We start from the raw sequence: 22062 nt of genomic DNA, 5'->3' as shown, positions 1-22062 counted from the left end.
AGTGATGCACGGGGAAGATTTAGTCTCTCTCAAAGAAAAATCCTAACAATCTGAGAGAAGAATAATGACTTTATAAAGGCAGAGAAAAGAAGGATCAATACCACTACTGGTTTGTATTGACCACAACAATCAATATAAATGGGCTGCTTTACCACAAGTGTAAGAATAATGACTTTTTCTAGCCCTCTGGCAGATTGGACACTGGCATAATGTGACTATGAAAAACTCAAAGTGGAAAGAGATTAAACATTCCCTGAAGTGGAGATGAAAGAGTAGAATCGAAATGAGACACCAAAGAGAAACGGAGCGCTGCTTTCTGAATGCAGTTTTAATACAGAGGGATGCAGGATAAGACCTTGAACTGTCTGCAGCGAGCGTTAACAAAACAGCGCGCTGGACTTTGCCCGTGCTGCGAGGGGGCTCACCAGGGCATGAAAAGCCAAAGCACTGTCTTTAAAATCAAAAGTGACAGAGCAGCTTTGAGTCAGCGATGATGAGCAGGATCCCGGTCTCAGGTGAGTATAAAGCTCATCCATCCTCCAATCACCAAGGTAAGAGAAATTGCCCGTCTTCGCTATTTGTCAACGCAGCACTCCTCGGTGATAAACTTTTCCCCCTGAATCCATCTTTCACCCCTCTCACACCTGCACGATTTAAAAAAAACTAACCAAGACATTTTTTAAAATAAGCCTTTAAGTTAAGATGCTTTTCTCCTCCACATGCACTGGTTTACTCATAACTCTTTTACATTGTATATTTAAGAAAAGTGTACAACTAAGGCCAAGAAAATCTCAATTGCTTCCTTCCTTCCTCTGCTTGGAGAGATGGTGAATGGCAGGAAACACGAGGCACTCAAGGAATTCCTTTGTTAATGCTGCTGAGTGGATAGCACTTAACACACACTGCTTTTTGATGTACTCACATAAAAAAAAAAACAATCAAATATGAAACAGTGAAGGTATTCAAGCTTTTATTGAAAAATATAGGTTATTTTGAGCAGTACAGAAAAGAGGCTGTAAATATACAGTGGGGACAAAAATATGGTGTAATATCACACAGAAAACACGGACAACTTCTCATTCGCACCCAGTTAACAGTTGGATTTACTTGCGTGTATTTTGTAGTGCATGAGTGATATATATCCAGTTATGCAACCTCTTCAGTTTCAGGACATCACACCTTATAGCACTTATCTTAATTTGCACGCTGAAACTTACACAGTGAATACTGGTAGAGAGAAGGAAGTGAAATGTAAGTGGCAGACTCTCCCAAAAGCAAAGAGAGAGAAAAGAAGAAGAAAAAGAAAAAAATCATAATTTGGCACATCTGTCAGTTTCAGTTAAGGCAGTGAAATCAATCAGCCCAACTAAGCCTCAATACTTTCTGGCCATGGCTTTTAATGATGCAAGAAAGGCAGTCGAGCTGCAACGACTATGCAACTTGCACAAAAATAGCAATCTTTTCTTAATGCTCTTGCATCCATTGCTGGCTGTCTTTTCTTCTCCCCCCTCCCTTTTTTTTTTTTTTGTTTTTAAAAATCCACTCTCCAGACATAACAAACACAGTAGAGATTTCTTTCTAACAAAGGTAGAGAAAACAACAGGTATTTAACACCAAATACTAGTAGTGTCTGATTTACTTGTGCCTCCTGGTACACGTAATTCGTCCGTCACATATACAGTGAAGCCCTACTCATACGTAGTGGTGAAAATAGTTTACACATATAGGTAGTCCCCTTGAGTAATGAAAATCTTCTACACAGATCACTTGCACCGCTGCAGTTGCTCGGATGTAACGAAAAAAAAAAGGAAGGAAGTGGTTATTCGGTTTCAACTCGAACTTGACACGACTAAAGCAAAGTCACTTTGTGTTAATTAATGGAGATTATCAGGAAAAATGCATCAGAAAAGATATAAAAGACAACTAAGAGTGGGCTACACTACTCCTCACACCTCCAGTTTGCTGTAGTAACACCTTGCTTTCTATTTAGTTCAGCCCAATGCATCTCCATTAGCTCTACTTCCCTGCTTTTCTCCAATTCTATGTGAATTGGAGAAAAGTCTATGTGAAACTCAGTGAATTAAAAAAAAAAAGGAGACAATTTGGTGTTGGCTTTGTGGTCCAGCTTTACAGCAGGAAATTGTACTCTTTAAACAGCGTCACAAAGACCCTGAGATACATAAGTTATACTAAGGGAGAAAGAAATCTGATAGATCTATGGTACTGCTATAATATCTTCAGATGAAAGAGGCTCAGTGCAGGGCCTCACACACCAGTGACAACCACAGCTCCCTTTATTGTGACAAGACACCCACCAGTGATCCTGTTGTGACAGAGGCCTTCTGTTTAGCTCAGGCCTCATGATGTCCCACAGCCAGAGCGAAGAAAAGAGGCGAACCGAATGAAAAAAAGCACATGTGACACATCAAGCGAGAGGGGAGAGAGAGGGAAAGAGAAAGGCTGAACTGAGTTTTACTTGTGGAAAGTGTTTTTCCTACAAAAGTTCCTTTCTAACCACTACTCCCTGCTTACTTCTGGAATGTTCCATATTCAGAAAGTGTGTTCCCTTCCATGTCAGTTCCCTCGGTGTTCAAAAGGGAGTCACAGATTGACAGAAAGGGAGTGGAGGGTAAGGCTCTCTGACAGACAGAGTTTGGGCACATCCTAAAGGAGCAGTCACTCTTTCTTTGTAGCCCTATAAAGGAGGAACCCTCCATCTTCTTCAAAGTCCCATTCGCACAGTTCCTGACTACAGTATCGTCTTCCCATTTAACTGCAAATCCACACTGTCAAAGGACTTGCCAGTTGCACATAAACCACTTCCACAGCTTATTCTTATTTTTTTTCTTCCACCAGACTCTCATACATGAATCTCATCATCTTCATCCTCCAAGAAAGAGGAAAAGTTGCTCTCCTCCTCTGGTGGGGCACTGAAGGTGGCGCTATCTGTATCTCCTGCAAAGATCAGGCTGCTGGGTTTCTCATCCAGAGCAGCAGACCCAGAACTGGACATGGAGCAGCTGTCTAGGTGCTGCAAGTGTTTGGGGCGTATCTCAGGAGTGTACTCTGGAGTGTAAGGCCCTCCGTCCTCCTGCCTCAGATCAACAGAGCTGGCTGGATGCATAGAGGCCTGGTGCTGCAGCTCTGCTGCTTCTTCATTTGCCTCCACCTGATCCTCATCATCTTTTTCACCCTCTACATAAACCTCTTCCTCACCATGGGCGCCAAGCAGTGGCGAGGTGCAGCCCTCGCTGCTCTTGCCCTCCTCGTAGCCAAGATCATCATCCTCCTTCTCCATCACACCCAGGATTTCACCCAGCATGGAGGGACCCAGGTCAACGTGGAAAGACATAACCGACACTGCATGCTTCATTCCACCTCCATACTGAATTGAGCTCTCTGGAAGCTCAGTCAGCTCACCAAAACTTCGTTCTTCCAGCTCTAAAGCATGAATAGCTGCAACCGCACCTCTCCCATCCAGGTCGCTGTGGAGCTTCAGCGGACTTGAAGACAAACTCTTTGCCACCATGCTGTCGCCTCTGTCTTCATCATTGAGAAAGGGAAGGGACATGGCATTTTTTACATAGGTGGGTGATCCTCCGGGGACCACCAGGGCGCCATCTTTCTGTTGGTCCACTCTGTTCACCGACTGGGAGCGCTTGCTGCTTCTAAAGGTGCGTGACAGGAGCCCAGGCCGAGGAGAGCGAGGAAAGGATGTGGACTCGGGAGGGGGTTCCCCTGAGCGTGTGCTGAGAAAGGAGGTGTCACCAAAAGCATCACCGCTGCGGCCTACATGCATGGTGTGGCGAAAGTCACCCAGGGGAGCACTGATCATCTCCCTGGTCAGGTCCATACGGGAGCGACGCTTTGTCTGGGAGGAGGACGACACTAGCTGTTTTAAGATCGGCATGGTGGCTGATCAGGGGTTTTGTTGTGCACTAAGAGGTAGCTGGGTGGCAAAAAGATCACCTGAATCTTTGGGAAAGTCCTTTTTTGAAATCTTGGAATGAATATTGATGGTCCTTAAATCCAGTCAGCCAGGGAACCTGGAAAAACACACAATTAGTTAGAAACAGACATAATCAAATCAAAAAATTTTATGTTTAGATACTCTGACAGTCAAAGAAACTTCAAAGTGTATCCACTCACACAAATCGATTTCAAACAAATTCTAACTTGACTCAAAACCAGCAGAAAGCAAAAAGAAAGAATCTATATGGTCCAGCTAAAGCATAGATTTTAAATTATGTTGCCAAGAAAGTCAACATTCAGCCCTCTAATTCTAAGAAAAAAAAAAAAAACATATGAAGGAATTCCAAATGTTGCCACTAATTGCAAGAGCTGAAGCTATCAATTATTGAGTCTATAATGATGAGCAAAACTCTGTGAGATAAACTCTAAAATACACTGCAGAAAAAAAAAAGATGTAGACCACCACAGGATTTTACTTAAACAGCGCTTAACTTAGAGGAAAACACCAACCACAGACCAACATGAATCAAGGCAAGATAACTGAGAGCTCCCACAGATTTCTTTTTTTTTTTTTTTTGCAAAGTATAACTTCACTGCAAGACCGAAAACTATCTTCTAGTGACAAAAGGACAATTATACATGCATCAAAAACAATGACACCCCTGTCATCTAACTATAGAGCTGGATTATTGCAACAAAGAAATGACAATGTATTCCCCATCTTAGGCAGTGGTGTTTAAGCCCCCGGAGGTTTATGACAGCTGACAGAAATTGTGTTTCTACATTACTGAGAGCTCAGACAGAGGAAACCCCACCACAGGCAGCCAGCCAGACACCGCTGTTTCCTCAGGTGATGCACTGGAGGGCAGGAGCAGGGTGTCTCATTAACCATCAGTCCAATTATATAAAATACACATGAAAAGAGCACTCTCATGGTGGCCCCACAAAGTGAAGTGCAAGCGGTTTCCACACAAAGACATCAAAAACACATGCACAGCTGACTTGTGGATGGAAAATCTCTGTGGTTGTGCATAAGCATGTCTGAAGAAAAGGTTTACCTCGCCGGCTTTAGCGTGCGTCTCTCTAGCTTGCTCATAGTGCCGTTTTCTTTGTTTACTTAACCTAAGACAGGAAGATGAACACTTAACCTTGACTTTAGCTTTCTTGTAAGAAAGCCCTTTAAAACATATTTAAGTCACGTCCGTTTATGCTGGAAGAGATTTTAGCTGTTAAAAGTGGCAGGCTTTTGCGTGCATTGACCTCATTCTTCGGTCTCCACCCCCTGTCTTTGCCAGCTGAGTCTCTTCTCTGCTTCCTGTTAATGCCTTCACCTGCTTCGGTTTCCATAGAAACACCCTCCCTCGTGCAAGCGACAGCGTTTCCTGTCAGAGGCTACGGGCGGCTCCAGGCTTCGAATGCAACGTATGGCCTTCTGTCAGCCATAGCCTGTGCTCACTCACCTTGTGTTATTACTTTCTATTGGCCAAAATAGAAATTAATTAAAACTCAGAAATATTCCGGTGCTGTAAAAAAAAAAAAAAAAACAAGCTCAATAAACCAGAGGCTTAGTTGTGATGACAAAACTTTCCATGAACTCCAAATGATTTCAACAAGATACATAAACAAGGTCACTTTTTTTGCTGAAATGTGTTTATTTTTGTAGCTGCCTGTTCTGATTTGTTTCAGGGAAGGCCAAATATTCACACCCAGCCAAAATAACAGCCTTTTCTTTCCTGACTAGTTGCTCCTGGGTGGCATAAACACGGGAAAGAAAAAAAACAAAACAACAACTGCTGGATCAAAAAAGCGGAGATAGTGAAAACCTCCCTCCCACTCCTCTATATCACCCTCTAGGCCAGGATCAAGCTGAAAGCTCTATGGTGCCCATCGCAGGGATATGGATGCAGAAACTTGCTATAGACCACCAGACAGACTTCTCATTGTCAGCTCCAAATCACATCGTACCAGAAAAAAAACAAAAACCGCTGCAGTTCCACATTTACAGCCAACCCAAGACCTTCTTCTATATTTATGGCTTTGTCATATTTGCGGAAGTGCATGCACGCACGAGTGGGGGGTGGGGGAGTGGCAGATATAGATGGAGAGTGGAAAAGGGCCTGAGAAGGCAGCAGTTAGCGTGGGAACCGCTGGATCGCAGCACCAGGGGTGAAGGGGGGAGGATTGACTTTATAAACAAACTTTCACAACACTCATGATCTAACTGCAACAGAGCCCACTAAAATTTGGGACAGGAACGGGGATGAACAGCAAATGAAGCACATCTGCATTTTTTCAGTTTGACAGTACAGCTTCTTGAAAGCTAGAGCTGTCTAAACTGATGTGTATAGATTATGAGGTTGACTGACCTGCCTTGATGTGCTGTTTGTCAGCTGCTAAGTAAAAGCAGCAGTACATGCATGCACACATACTGCAGTAACCACGAGTACATTGGAATGTTTCCAAACAGTTGTGAGTGCTACTCCACTTCTTCAGTCATCTCATGTTGTTCTTTTTTATAAGCGATATTATAACCCATTTTGCCAGATGTATTTATGCTATGGAATAGTTCTAAACCTGGAGGGGAGAAAAAAAAAATCTCTCTCAGTCAGGAAAAAAAAAGCAAAAGAAAAAAAAATCTGCTGTTTTACTTCTACTAAAGAGGTCAAAAGGAGCGCACTAAATGAAACAGTAACCTCAATAAACCTGCAGTCATTTCTTACAGCTATAAACAAATGCCACACTGGAGGAAGTGGGGAAAGAAAAGTAGCTACGAGTTTAACCTACGAGTCAAAATTCACTGAGATAATTAACCCGCATTCAGTAAGTTTTCTACAGCAAACCTTAGACAAGCATAACTTCTCACTTCTTGTCAATATTCTCGCACCAAGCCAATCAATACTGAAACACAAGAGATCACTCGCAGACACATAAACCAAGTCTCAACCATGACTTATGGGCCATTTCCGGAACTAAGTATTGATGCGCCTTCTTTGTGCTCTGTGCATTCTGCTGTCTGGAAGACGGGAGAGGTTCAGACTCTCTGTGCGCATCATTTGAAGTCACTGACCTGGACGGACAATCGAATGACCAGAGGGTGAATTGACATTAGGGGGAGGAAAAGCCACATGATGCACCCTAAATCTGTGTGGAAATAAAAAAAAAAATGGTGAAAACTGCTCTGCTTGAAAAATACTCCAATTACCAAGCAATTTGTAAACATTCTGATTGCTTGTGAAAACCCTAATTTATTCCCAAATGTTTAAGTGCAACACCACCAAGAGGTACACAGTTGCTCAGTAATAGGCTAGCACAGACTCTCACACACATACTCTACTAATTACACAGATAAATGGCCTCTAGTAGATAGGTATCTGCCATGCAACTCAGTTAGCGGGCCTGAATATCTCATTTAGGAAGGAGCAGCCAAAGGACAAACAGTGGAAATCACATTATCTCTCAATCACACAAACGGGGGACAACAGACATCAAGCTGATGATGCCCTCTGAGATAAATACAGCAATGAGAAAACATACTGCTCTAATGAGAAATTACAAATAAAGCCCTTTTTCTTACGCTAAAGCCAAATTTAACCGTTGCTTAAATAGTCCATTTGGGGCAATCAACTAGACGTGCCATTCGCTTGTGGTGTTGCAGCTTTAGACGTGGTGACCGAGAGGGTATCTTTGGTACGTTTACACCCCACCACCAATTTCATCATGCAGATCCTATATAGCACGGAAGCTAAAACATTTCAGAACAGACACGATCACACTAAATAAGCCCTGAAATTTTTTGTTTGTTTGTTTATGTATTTAAAGAAAAACACCAATGGCTGAACAAAACAGGACAGTTGGGCACATCACCAAGCACTCCGGGAAACTTCAGTGTACGACAGCCCCAAATGGACATGCAGTCAAATCAGGAAATCGCACACCCCAAGACAACCCATTTTCCAGAAAATGATGAATGTAGAAACATCAATAATCACAGAGAGTTTAACAAAACATCTCAACCATTCAATTCCTCTGAAAAATAACACAGGGACCAGAAGATAAAATTGTTTCTGGGGGGGTTTTTGTTCTTTTTTCTGTGACCACAAATACCTCACAAGCTGCTGTTAGGAGGTATGCTGTGTTAGTGTCACACCTCACCCAGTGGGGCACACCGTTCTGTAGGGATCAAAGAACAAGAGGTTTTTAGAGCCTTCCTGCTAATAAAAGTGCCTGTAGGTTTTTGAATTGGTATTCATGTTGCTGAGCACTAAATCCGTTTCTATCCTTAGATAGACAGTGAGGGGAATATTTGAGAGAAGCGGCAAGAACAAACTGACAAGAACTTTTAAGAGTGTTAAAAAATATAACATTGCATTGGTAAACCATCGTGTAAACCAAACAAAGCTCACGGGCCAGAATCCGCCCAACAATCCGCCCAGTGGAAGGCTTTGCAAAATGTGAATAAATGCATAAATTTTGGACTTTTAATTGTATTTTCACAAGTTTTACAGCTTTTGTTTTGTATTGATAAAGACCTTTGTCATGACATCATTCAGTACATGTAAAAAATAAAATAAAAGTGTCATATTGTGATATCATACGTTTCCGTTTCCTAATGTGCACAACAAGGAGAAGCACGTTTGGGAACAAGAGCTACACGTCGATGACATTTTGTTACCTAAAAAGAGAACGACCTCAAAAACCTCCAGCAAAGTGCAGTACTTTGCAAAATATGTGAGAAAACTCTTCCTGCTAAAGGTGGAAACAACAAACGAGTTACAGACTAGGACGGCACAGGAGGAGGAGATACTAGTAGCTGGCGATGTGCAAAAATAAACAAACTAATCAATCAAGCATCGCTAGCACTCGCTGGTTGCGCGCCGTACGACAGGAAGAGCAAATGATGAATGGAAATTACTTGGATGGATTAAATTATGCGGTAACATGATGGAAAAGCAGGGCTTTTAGCAAGAGGTAGAAAATATCTATTCATTTTTTTCATGTGAGAATATTATGCAGGCTCCGGGTCAATGGACTTTAGGTTTTGTTATACTAAAGATTTAAGCAGCTATTTTATACTTTTACTTAGAAGTTTAGCTTACATTTAATTTATGCTGTGTCATGACTGTTGCATGATAATGATGCTGTCACTGCTGGCACCTTGTTTCAATTGAAAATTAGGAAGTGTGTCATCAGTGAGAGTAGTGCTACTGAAAAATATCGGATGGAATTATCGGATTATTCATTTATACGTATACTTTTTTTCTTTATCATCATAAATATCCTCACAAATTTTCTTGAAATATCAGGATGTATATTGAGGTGATAGATCAATATACAAACCATGATCACTAAAACTAGCCTGAAGTGGGTTACGCTCTACCACAAATATTCATATTTGACATGTGGGGAATGTGCTAGCTAGGTTTCAGACTTGTGGCTTAGGTCTGTTTGCATGACAGACACCAGTGTGTGCCGGTTTCCTGCACAACTGTTTTGTTTTTGCTTATTTACACACATTTGTTCATTTTACGACAAAGCTAGTAGGCGTTTTCTCAACATAAGAGGTGAAAGCGGCTAGCGTGGAACTCTACCAACATTCACGAAGCAACACTTTAAAATTGAAAATGCCACTGTATTCACCATGCAGACTATTCAAGTTGGTGCTATTTACAAGTAAAGCAAATCATCCAGCTGGAAGGAAGAAAAGTGATGAAGACCAGGACAGAAGGTGACACCTCGGCAGTCACTGAAAGGGTTTGTGGCAGAAAACAGGCGTGCTCGACGTGCACCAGCTGAACTCAGATACCCAAGAGGGGATGACTTGTCTCTTTTACATTTACAGCCAACACAGCCTCCAGACATGACACAGCATCTCTTTCTCTCCGTCCTCTGCTGTGATCAAACTGATAGCTTCTATTACAGGCACAATCAGTGGATGGCAAACAATAATGCTGCATTGCGCTTCAAGAATGAAAAGTATTCTTTGGGTTAAACAAGGCTGATAAACATTATTTTCATGGATCTACAATGCTTTTTTTATAGACAAACAATGTTATCCATCCCGCCTCTGCTATCATCTCTGATCAGAATAAAAAGTTACTATTGCGCTACTGAAAATGGAGCCAGTATGGCTGGACACCAACGTCATTTGTGTACTGGGCATGCTATCTAAATACAAACAGAGGGTGGGAGGCACAACTTTGGCATTTAGAGTGTCTCGGAATAATTACAAGGAATTGACAGAAAGCAGGTTCACGCTGGCGATATCAACAAGTGAGCATGCCAGAGGCAACCACTTAACATTAAGCTAATACCTTTCCAACTTTTTCCATCCTGTTCCAGCTGGCTCTACAAGATCAACGACCAGTCTTAAGTCATTAATAACTGTCCCCTTCTGTATGCACGAAGACATTTGAGCATTCTTAAAATGTGGATGCACACAGTTGCAAAAGCATAACTTAATTACCACTGAGACACATCACTGAAAATCAGTCTCTTCAAAACAAGCAATTAGCCAAGAACTTCCCAAAAGGACAGGCTGGACATACATAGCTGCACATGATGGAGCCGTTTAATGAAGACACGTGTTGGAGGGTACATCCACAGGAAGGGCAGGGAGAAAATTAGGCAGTAAACCCTCCCATCCCTCCGGAAATCTTCTCAGCCTGCCCTTCCTGATCACTCATAACGTAAACAAGGCTTTTCTCCATAATACTGTGTTACAGACAGGCTAGTCAAACAAACAGCTCATATCTCCATCGACACCCTGTTTTAATAAGCCTGTAGGACACTGTGTGTAAAAGCAGACTCCAAATGCAATATGTATCAGTACATGGAAAGCGTCAAGTCCGGGTGACTTTAATCGTTTTCGAAAACGATCACAACCGGATCTTTACCACACCAGGTAGCTGAGTCACAACAGCTGTTGACAGCTCTGGCCTCAGGCCCAGCTGTCTGTGTGGTGGGTGTTTTAAGTGCCGCAGAAGACGAATGAGGTTCTATTTTGAACCATTTGGGAAGAAATCTGTTCTCCTTGATGGAAAGAAAACCAGAAAACATTTTAGAAATCAGAAAAGCAATAGGATTTGGAGACTCCTGTTTGAAAGCACTGCAGTGCCGTAACTATGGGGTCAGACAAGCAAAGGAAAGCACAGGCTGGTGGGACATGGACGAATTCGGTTTATTTTTGTATTTCTTATTTTAAATAAAAGAAATATGCTTGTGTATCTATGGCGCAATTGTAATGGACAATGAATGTCACACAAATACCGCACAACAAATCAAATAGAATGAAAGAGGACATCTCTGATCACATTTGGAGTTAAACAGAAGTCCCTGTCATTGTCTTTTGGTACAATGACATCAAGCCATGCAATATGTGCATCCAGTAACAAGGAAACAGGATGGCGGAACAGAACAAACATTTACCTCTTGCTAACAGGCCCCAGCATACAGTGCAACAAAGCAGCATGCAGGATAGGACTAGAACACAATGCAGCCAAACAAAAGGCAGAAAAACCAAACAGACACAGCATTCACACACTGTAATATGATAAACTCTGAGTACTTGATGTTTGGATAAGGTAATAAAAAGGTAAGTGGCAAAAAACTAATGACAATTGCCATATGTCAGAAGCCAAACTGGCTAAAACACATCTGTAACATCTGTACTGTGTAAGTGCTGAAAGAAAGTTCAAATCCAAGGCTCTTCTCCACAGTAACCCAGATATTCCCTACTACCATCCTCAGAGGAATTACAGAAAAAACAAAACAAAACAAAAAAACAGTTTATATTGGTATTTCCTGGAATGTGAAGGGGCTGGACAGGACACACACACACAGCCTCAAATGAGCACACAAACTGCAAACATGTTCAAACATGGGTGCAGGACTATTTAGCCAGTAGCCACAAATAACTGAGTTTCCCTTCAGCATTACCACAGACGTATTTTGGAATATCCACATTAAAAGTGAGCAACTTTGCTTGCTCTTGTAAACAAACTTATTAGCAGGTTGCGCTTCCTGGGATATGAGCCAACAAATCCTGTCTACACTGTGCTGTGCATAATAACAGGGTGCTTGGCGCAGTGTCCAACAACACGTGAGGGAAGGATAACTTTCACCTTCAGGCACTAACCACCTCCTGCAGGCAATTAGACACCAACTTTGTAATTTAAAAGAAGAAGAAGAAAAAAGAACTCTGCATAGGGAGCAGAACTTGTGCGGGCTGGTTTAAAATCATGTCACTTTGTATGAAATACAAAGTAAACAGGCTAAAGAAAGCCTAAAACATGTAAATCTGGTCAACTATGCTTACATGTTTGCAGTGTCATCAACCTGAATCCATCACACCGCTCCAAGACAACCTTACATCTCATAAAAGGCCCTTGCACATTTTGAACAAGGCAGGTCAAATTTCCTAAAAGCCACCGTAACTTCCTCACAAGCACAGACCTCTGATAACATCATCTCTTCAGACAATTGCTGTAAGTTCTTATCAGTGCAGGGTGATGGAGAGATAGCCCGCTGACCTGAGGCCCATTACCTCACACTACCAGTCAGTGAACTCATCAAGTGCCAGCCTTACCAGGAAAACTGTACAAAGACCTGGACAAAGTGAATGTGCACTCCAAGTGGAGGCAGAAACTGTACAATGTATTTTTCTTTCCCAGCCTTATCTGATAATGTCAAAGCCACGTCCAACATCGAGGAAATGTGCCAAATCACGCCCTTCTACCACCTTCCACTCACTCTAGTATTAGTTCCCAGAAGCATTTCAAAGTGTTTTAAGAAAATATGCATGACCCCCAATACGCACAGCCATCAAACACGTTACTGGCCTAATTCTGAGCGTTTGAAGTTAATCATGTGTTCTAAAAATCAGGCCTATGGTAGTTTTCGTTTGTAGTAAAGTCAGGGGTTAAAGCAAAAGGAAACATGGTGTATCCGCTTAAACCTCAAAGCATCCCCAAATAAACTAACAAACAAACAAATACACAAACTCAATTTGTTTCTGAGAGGACAAAATGGCTCGATTCCTTCGACAACAGACACACAAAGAAATAAGCGCTAATTCCGCAGCGCTTGATTCACTCTTGCGCTCACTGCCGATCAGCGAGGTTCGATCATATCACAATAAAGCGCTGATTCTGGGTGGGTCAATAGCAGAGAACAATAATAGGCCAGCGGACTAGAAGCATGAGCAGCCCCGTGCGCGCAGGTGAACGGGCCGATAAAATGTCGGTTTAAAACGCGTCCTTGAAGTGCACACACAACCCAGAAGATCAGTTTTATGTTAAGTGCAAGTACAAATATTAAAGTACACACGCTTACCGAGCATCCCCATTCATAAAAGCCGGGTGCTGCTCCACTTTTAGGCCCCCAGCAGACCAACAATGGGGGTGCATTCATCAAACGAAACAAGCTGTGAGGCGCTCAGATTAGTTCTTTCTACTCCAAACAACGCGGATGGACCCGCGAGTGTGGCGGTTTTTTTAGAGAAATATTACAGCTGCTGTCACAACATCCTTACAAACGGTGCTGCTACTCTGAAGCGCATGAACTCACTACAACGCCTGCTGCGGTAGTGCGCTTGAACACGCCCTCTTTACACGGGTCCTTAAAGACACAGGGTGCCAGCATGGGGCCACTCAGACTGCCTTGACACACTGACACAAAGGAAACCTCGAAGATAATTTATTAAATCTTTAATAATAAATATCTAAATAGGTTAGCCAATTTAAATACTTAATAATTAATGTACCAAGAAAATGTACTTGAAAGCCGATATTGTTAGACCCAGGAACATATTAAGCCTTTTATTGATGGTATTATATTCCAAGGTGTAATAAGCATTTATCAATAGGCAGTGTTGTGCATTCTTTAAAATGATTCTTCATATCTTTTCTAGTATTATACAATACTCATTTACGTTTGCCTTATTAGATATTTTCGGAAAGAAAGAGTAGAGAATATCTTTGTTCATTTGTCAAAGGGGAAATGATGTCATCGTTTTAGTGCCTAGCATTGCATGTTTTAAGATTTAAGTATTAAATAAATCAGTAAAAATTGGCAAAGATAAATTTATAAGGGACTGGTGTTTTCAGAGGGATTTCAAGGCATGACATTGCCAAACTGCTTAAAGGTGAGCTTTGCCCTGGCTTCATTTCTTTTAAAGTTCCAATAAGGATATAGGTCAGAATTATTACACGTCCACACATTTTTCTCTCTCTGACAACAGCAAAGACTGTATTGAGTTAACAAACCCTTTGATCTTGTGCATTGATCTTGTGTATTGAACTTGTGGTTGATAAGCTGACATCGGTCAGTGTCCACTCATTAGTACCTTCTGTAATGCAAATAAGCAGAAATATGCACCCCAGGTTTTACCTCAGGAGAAAGGTATGCATGAATGGTTGATAATTACTAAAGGACACAAGTCATTCTACCCAATGACATGGCTATTCACTTTCGTACTTCACAAGGTATGTAGTGACACAAGTCTGTCTCTCCACGCTGTTCTCTGAAACCACAATGTTCCGTATTTATCTGCATGTCCTGGCGTCCTTTACAAATATTTTAAAGTTATTTCCGCCTTTGGCTTTTTTCCGAGGATCTGTCCCACCAGCTGATGAGAGAATATGGCTTTTTATGATGAGAGTAAACTTAAACTCCCTTGGTATTTAAGCCTTGTGGGAGTTGTTTCTAAAGAGTGTTGCTGGCCCACTATTGATCATGTGCCTCGTCACATGAGCCACATACCTGGGACTCGAACTGAAGAAGCTTCTCAGATAAGAGGTGAAAAATTTTCAAGTAACTTAAAGAAGTCTAGTCGTTTTTCTTTCCAAGCTCCTTACATTACTGTGACCTGGATGGCTGAGAACGTAGACAGACACTCTATAGTATCCCATCTTCTTGTAACAGCAGCCCGTGGTTTGAACTGAGTGCCACTAACAAGCCATATGTTCATTCTTGTCTTTTGTCCAGAGGTTACAGTGTCCATGTTTTTCAAAAAATAATTTCAAATTTCAATTTACCTGACCACAGAACAGTTTTCCACGTTGCCTCAGTCCATTTACACGAGCTTTGGCTCAGAGAAGATGGTGTTTCTGGATCATGCCCACATATGGCTTCTTCTTTGTGTGACGGAGCTTTAACCTGCATTTGTGGATGACACGTTGAATTGTGTTCAAAGACAGTGATTTCTAAAAATGTTTTGCATTAGGTAAATTGCTGAACCTCTGCCCATCTTTACTTCTGTGAAACTGTTGCCAGTTAACCTAATTACTTGAAGCTAATATCATTCATAAAACAGTAATATGTCTCAGTTAAAACATTTGATATGAGTTCTGTTTTCTGTTGTAAATAATTGGTTTGTCTGATTTAGAAATAATCACATTCCGTTTTATTAACATTTCATGCTGTATTACTCTTCCTTTTTATTTGGAGTTGTACGAAGTGAGTGTTTTTTTAGCAACTGCCAGGTGGATATAAAGGAGAAAAAATCGTATTTTCTTTGGAGGTGGAGGTGATTTCCTTTCTTCTATCCATTTTCTGAACCTCTTATCCCACTTAGGATCACATCTCACACTGGGCAAGATTAAAGGGACACATTGGACAGATAGCCAGCACATCACAGGGCCAACGCAGAGAGATAGATAATAACACACTCTCACATCCACACCTGCAGTGCATTTAGAATCACCAGTTAACCTATCTTTGACACCTCTGTCTAATGGAACATCAGAAAATGATTTTTTATCCAATATTGTCTGGGCCTGCACTCCACCCCATTCTTTAGGTATTCTCGGTTGTTCTCATTTCTGGCGTTTGACGTTAATTAAAATCATCTGGCTTTTTGCTCTCATTCTCAAACATTCAATTTAAACTTTATAATGTTAGCAGACTGGAGTAGGGTGGCTGTGAAGCTACTGGATGCAAGATGACCATTTAGCCATGTCACCTCTCCCCAAAATACGTAACTTTGCCCGGTTTGAGATCAATTTAGCTATTCACGACATATAAGGGCGTATAATGGCAAATGTTTAGGCAGTTCTGCTTGATTGAACTAGTGCATAAAAAATTTCTGCGTACTGCAGAGAAATGTTGTGAAAAGAAAACAGTTGGGGGAGCTGACAGTGTTCATGAAATTAGCATCTCCTCAGGTTTTTAAGTGATCTGGCAGAAGAGGCTTGAGCTAAGTGTATCTAGTGGAAATACACTATGTGTACTGTATCTATGAGTGAAATAAGATAAACCAGAAGACTTCCGGTTTAACAACAACTCTTCCCCTCATTAAAACAGTTTGAAAGCTGTAACTTCTCATTTTTCTCTTTATCACACACCATAACTTGGCCCCCACCAGTCAACCAGACAAGTTAACTGTGCTGCCAATGCGGTCTTATGAACTCCAACAAACACAGTCAGAAATAGGACAAATTTTGTTTAAGTCAGTCCCATGAGGAGACGTTTCACTGAAATGTAAAACTGTGCCAGATTTGCAGATCTATCTCTTTCCCGCTCTCTGTCCCCATCTGCGTGAGCGCCTCGCTTTCTGTCTCTGTCTCACTCTCTTTGGCTTGAATGTGTGTGAGCAGAAGATTTGTCTGTGATCTCCTTAGAGTGAAGAGCTCAGTCAAGTCTGAAGAATTACATATTTATATATAATATATCCATGGTGAAAAGATGTTTTCCGCTTTCACCTTACCCCTAAACCTTTGATCCTGATCCTTCTGTTCTTTGGTTAAGTTCAATGTTTTCTGGCCTGAAATAAAGGGATTACCTGTCCAACCATCCCCAAGATTTTCAGCATGCTTGCACTGGATCAGGTTCTTCTTCAAATTTTTCCCAGTATCTCATGCTGTTTTGCATCCCAATTATGGTTTTGTTTGAGATTCGGGTCATTTGTGCACTGTAGGATTAGGTGTCACTTAAAAATGACTTTACATTCCAGATCATACAAAATGCTCTACTTAAGACTGTGCAAAATAAATTTCTACAGGTTTTAAAATGGTTTAGATTTCCTTTATAATGAGTTCGTTGCTAATTCTCTTTATGTCAGAATCATGAATCCTGTAATTATTTTCATTAGTGTTCCACCATTTCATTATGATTAATGAGGAAAAGGTCATTACAAAATAGAATGTTTTATTCTAAAGAGTTAGCATTAACATGGCTATACTGCTTTTTTCTCTTTTTTAATGATGTACAGAGAGATGTTCACATTGGAAATTGGACAGATTACATTTTTAGACATTGAAGACTGAATGCTTTAGTGTGCACACTATAGGTCAAACTCCTGCATAGCAATATCAATTCACCTTTTCTAAAGAGCCAGCTTTGCAAAAATGTCCTAGAAAATTTCTCACTATAACATATGCATACAGTACCATGAGCTGTAACACGAATCATGTATTCAGAAATTATATAAATGCAATCACACCTTGTAACATGAACAAAAAAAGTGACAATCCATTCTGACGGATTTCACACATCATCATAATTTTTTCTCCTGCTGCACATTATCATTTACTCTTTTGTATCTTTGTAAGTGACTGATTTCCTGTTTTCTTCCCAGTACATCAAGAAACACCCCAAAATTTGAGGTAGTTTTGAAAAGTAAAGGTTTCGTGCTAAAGAAATCAACATATTGCATTGTAAAACCCTTAGTGGATATGGATACTCTCCATTGTCTTTTAAATTAACCAAAATGAGTTATTATTTTCTTTCATTGACAGCTATTAATATATAATGATTCATATGCTTGTTAATAATACATGCACATGATGCTTTATAAGTTACCCTCCTCAGAGTTTTGCCCATACAAACCTGACAGCATCTCACAGATGTTGAAGATTTTTGAGCTGCACATCAATTATATGAATCTACTCTAACCTATCCCAAATTTGCTGTATTGGATTGAGATCTGGTGACTATGGAGGTCATTTGAGTGCAGTGTATGCACAGTAGTGTTCAAGAAACCAGTTTGAGATGAGTTTTCTGATATGGTGTGTTATTCTGCTGGTAGCAGCCAAATAACTGGGGTTTTAAAGAGATGGATGTGGTCAGCAGCAATACTCAGGTAGGCTTCGGCCTTAAACGATGCTCAGTTGGTACAAAATGGCCCAAAATATGCCAAGTAAGTACCCCTCACGCCATTACACTAGCACCCGCCTAAAAACAAAGGCAGGAGGCAGGATAGATTCATATTTATTGCTGTTTACACCAAATCCCAACCCTACCATTGGAACCTATTTTTAAATTTTGGTGAGGCAGTGCAAATTGTAGTCTCAGTTTCCTATTTTCGGTCTTCCTGACAGAAGTGGTACCTGGCGTGGGCTTCTGTTGCTGTAGCTCTTCTGCTTCAAGGTTCAATGTTTTGTGCATTCAGAGATGCTCTTCTGCATACTTTGGTTCTAACAAGTAGTTTTTTGAGTTATTGTTGTTTTAATTATTATCTTAAAGCAGTTAGGCCACAGTTGGGCACCAACACAGCATTTTCACTGAACACTGCAGCTCACTGATTTTTCTTTTTAAGACCGTTCCATGTACACCCTAAATCCCAGTAGGTCAGCAGTTTTTGAAATACTCAACCCACCTGACACCAACAAACATGTCACCTCTCTTCCTCATTCTGATGCTTGCTCTGAACTTTAATCGTGATCATGTCTACATGCCTAAATATACTGAGTTGCTGCCATGTGACTGGCTGATTAGATGATTGAGTTCAATGAGAAGTTGAACAGGTGTACCTACTAAAGTGGCTGATAAGTGTATGTATCTAATGAACCAAGGGGATTTGTGCTTTTGGGTCTTAGTAATTTTCTGTGAATAACATTAAAGCAAACAAATACACATTAAAAAGCTTGCCTTTGCCTGTATATCTACTGACATCAGCACACAATCAACATCCTCAGACTACTATAAAGGTGCCACAATGCTTTAATGTGATTCATAACATTTTCACTAGTGATGCTCTGAAAATATTGAGCTTGAAGCTGCTTGATATAAATATCTGGTAAACAAGATGAGACAAGTACATATAGTAAATACACAATGCATTTCCAACAATGATTAGGCAGAGTGAGAAACTTAAAGGCAGCTGAGGGCTACAGTGACCGCAAGTGCCTCTCTCCAACTCAGAGTCATTTTCTCACAACATTTTGTCCTTTGTTAGGCATCGCTTGTTCCATAAGAGTCAGTTTTTCCATTGTCCAGTCTCAGCAATCCAAGTGGTCCATACTCTATATGGTTCTAAGGTGGTTGTTTTCAATAAAGCTCTCATGTTAAACAATAATACAGGGGTTTGAAAACAAGGATTTCTTTTTCAGAACTTCTGGTCCTGTTCTCTCTTGTTTACATCATTGATCGTTCAAATTAATTCGCTAAAGCAACACAAAAACCTTTAAATGATTGTCTTTTCATAAAATACATATTACACAGATTGACCAACCATACACACTCAGCACAATCATACATACACTCTTCACAGAGGAGAAAGCACTATTTAAGATGCCTGCAATGCTTAATATTGAGCAACAACTCTGTCGGTAAGACAGAACTAAAGATCAAAAAAAAAGAAAGAAAAGGAGCAAAATACAAATAAACCAACAACAACAAAAATCAAAGTTTCGTCCTCAGGGTCCTGTTGTTATTGGAAGGAGAGCTTTGTGTCAAACAAAAGAGGAGAAGCCCGCGGTAGGTGCCTGAGCGGCACAGCCGAGGCTGCTGGGGGGCCGGTACAGGGTGCTGTGCTGGCTGGGGGGGTCGGAGGAAAGCAGGGAGGGGGTGGGAGTCCGGCTTCCCTTAGGCCTGAAGAGGGTGCCCTGGCCTTGGCACTGGGGCTGTGGTGACTGGGCGCTCTGGGGGAGGAGAGGGGGAAGAGGGGGCAGGGGGGGTACGGGTGGTGGGTGTTGTCGTGACTCTTGCTCCACCAGGGGCTCGGGCTGGGAGTAGCCGTATGCCGGTGGACGAGTGACGCCCTTCTGCTGCCGCCGCCAGGAGTTGTAGTAGGTGGGGTCGCTGATGTAGTGGTTAACAAAGGAGTGGGTCTTCTGCCGACTCTGATCCATTTCGTATTCGCTGTCGCTGCCCTGTCAGTCAACAGTTCAAAGTCACTTTGGCAAAAAATGAGGACAGTAAGCAGAACACATGCTACGATGCTTACTACAGAGTATAACGACAGCTACATTTTCATGGTCTCAAATCAAGGCTAATTCTATTTCCAGTATTGTACAGCTGGTTGACAAACAACACAATACCTACTGAGTCACGGCACAGCAGGACATATCTATTGACAACGGGAAATCTATGAATCCATGTGCATTTCTATGGGCCAGATAATCACTTCTATTGAGAATCTTTGAGATATAGAAGCTCACCGATAGCTGTATGGAGTACAAATATGATACATGTAAACAAGTGTGTCCTAGAATTAGAGAAAGATAATGTTTACAGAATTAATCTCCCTTTCTTGTAACACCAAACCATCAGGCAAAAGCTTGTCTGAGTGAATCCTCTTGTTATTCTGCTACATGTACTTGCTGAGAAACAGAGAACAGTTTAAAAAAAAATAGTAAAAGCCTCCCACAGAAAGCATTACACATTTGGCACATTTGTGTGCCTGATGAGCACTTGCCCATCTACTGCTCTATTGAGACACTGTAGCTCAACAGATGTTGAAGCACCATTTATTTGCACAAGTGTCAGGTAAACAGTGGGAGGCTACGCAGAGGAAAAGAATAACACCAGCCTGTGTCTCCTGGGAGATCTGTTTTTTTCTCAAACTGGGATGAACAATGTTTTGCCTGTGCAGGTACCAGACAAATTGGCCAGGGAGACACGGCGCGAGTGTGGGAAGACAAATGTTCAGAATCTGCTACAATCGGCTTCTCTGCCATTTGTAGGTACCATCCCTCATCACTTCAAGCCTCCCATCTCCTCACTGGGCCAAACTATTCTACGCACACACTCATCATATTGCGAGCTGAGACGTGGAAGCCAAGATTAACAATTTCTGTTTGACAAAAATTAATTAGTTGTGAAGATATTTCAGCACACGCGAGGCACGGGAACCGGCTGTGTATTCCCCTGCCATGAAAGAAATCAGTATTAAAAGATCCAGAAACGTCAGCCATCACTGCACGACGCTAACAGAGGGTATTTAATTTTGAGGTGATCCACTTGAGGCAGATATTGCTGCAGAATGTCATTAATTTATCGTCACAAATGCTGCTTCATAATTAGACAGCTGTCTTGCTTCTGCATCTAGCAAAGCGGTGACTGTGACAAGCTGAATTGAGTTTATCAAGAGGATAGTTGCCAAATGTAACAAAAGAAAAGAAAGTTGAACCAGAGAAGTATTTTTTTTACTTTAAAAAGGTTACAGCTTTGCCCTGAGGATTTTCTCCGTGAGAAATTTAAACAGTTGAATTTGACTTTTTAATTTAAGTTCATTACTTATTCCAGACGCAGGGTCGGGCATAGACTGTAAGCCTGGGTCAGCGCTTACCTGCGAGTCAGATATCTCCGAGGGTTTTTCAGTCAGACTGCTGCTTTCTGCTGGGATCAGGTCATTATACTTAGTGCTGACATCCTCATCTGAGTAGTGCAGACTTCCAGGACTGGGTCTTGGAGGAGAGCTGAATTAAAAAAAAGAAATAAAATACATTAAGAAAAGTAGAGAGTTAAGAAGGAGAGTTATAAAAGCAAGAAGATGATAAAGAGCTAATGTTATATAAGAAAAAAGAAGTTTCTTTTGATCATAATTGCATTCTCCGAACTGATTTTCTTAAGCTCTCACTTTTTTTTGGGGGGAGGGAGTAAAAAGCTGTGTCAATCCTGTGACTGACATTACAGAGACAACTAAAGAAAGCCACCAAAACAGTTCTAAAAATGAAGCTTCAGAAGCCACAGGGTGTTCAGTGGGAACAACATGAATAGATCCAGCACAGACTTATTGATTGTGAAAATGATGGCCTAGTTCAGACAAGCACAGCATGGGTTATTTGTGCATTCCTGGAAGCTACTACATTAGGCAAGACAGAGATTAGAATTGATCTTATACTTTTGCTATTCTTTTCTAATCTTTCAAAG

General features: G+C 41.2%; 2 protein-coding genes across 5 annotated transcripts in view; both read right to left on the bottom strand.

The window, feature by feature from the left end:
- Positions 1-953: 953 nt before the first annotated feature.
- On the bottom strand, positions 954-13520 carry cdc42ep4a (CDC42 effector protein (Rho GTPase binding) 4a). Its single transcript, XM_063471960.1, has 2 exons — positions 13303-13520; positions 954-4046 (listed from the first exon to the last, which is right to left on the bottom strand). Exon 2 carries the CDS (start codon positions 3908-3910, stop codon positions 2861-2863), a length of 1050 nt encoding a protein of 349 aa, XP_063328030.1. The 5' UTR covers positions 3911-4046; positions 13303-13520; the 3' UTR covers positions 954-2860.
- A 3672-nt stretch (positions 13521-17192) lies between these two features.
- Positions 17193-22062, bottom strand: part of sdk2a (sidekick cell adhesion molecule 2a) — an 85316-nt gene continuing 80446 nt past the window's right edge. For all 4 annotated transcript variants that reach the window (XM_063471951.1, XM_063471953.1, XM_063471952.1 and 1 more), the window contains exons 44-45: positions 21479-21608; positions 17193-20060 (exon numbers count right to left, since the gene is read on the bottom strand). In XM_063471951.1, coding sequence (XP_063328021.1) covers positions 19641-20060; positions 21479-21608 — 550 coding nt within the window. In that variant the 3' untranslated portion in view covers positions 17193-19640. The remainder of the gene's footprint in view (positions 20061-21478; positions 21609-22062) is intronic.

This window comes from Pelmatolapia mariae, linkage group LG4, assembly GCF_036321145.2.
Source record: "Pelmatolapia mariae isolate MD_Pm_ZW linkage group LG4, Pm_UMD_F_2, whole genome shotgun sequence".
Lineage (NCBI taxonomy): Eukaryota > Metazoa > Chordata > Actinopteri > Cichliformes > Cichlidae > Pelmatolapia > Pelmatolapia mariae.
This window is presented reverse-complemented; position numbering and strand designations above follow the sequence as displayed.

Excerpts from the sequence above, each read along its gene's own strand:
- cdc42ep4a (XM_063471960.1), bottom strand. The coding sequence starts at position 3,910 with ATGCCGATCTTAAAACAGCTAGTGTCGTCCTCCTCCCAGACAAAGCGT.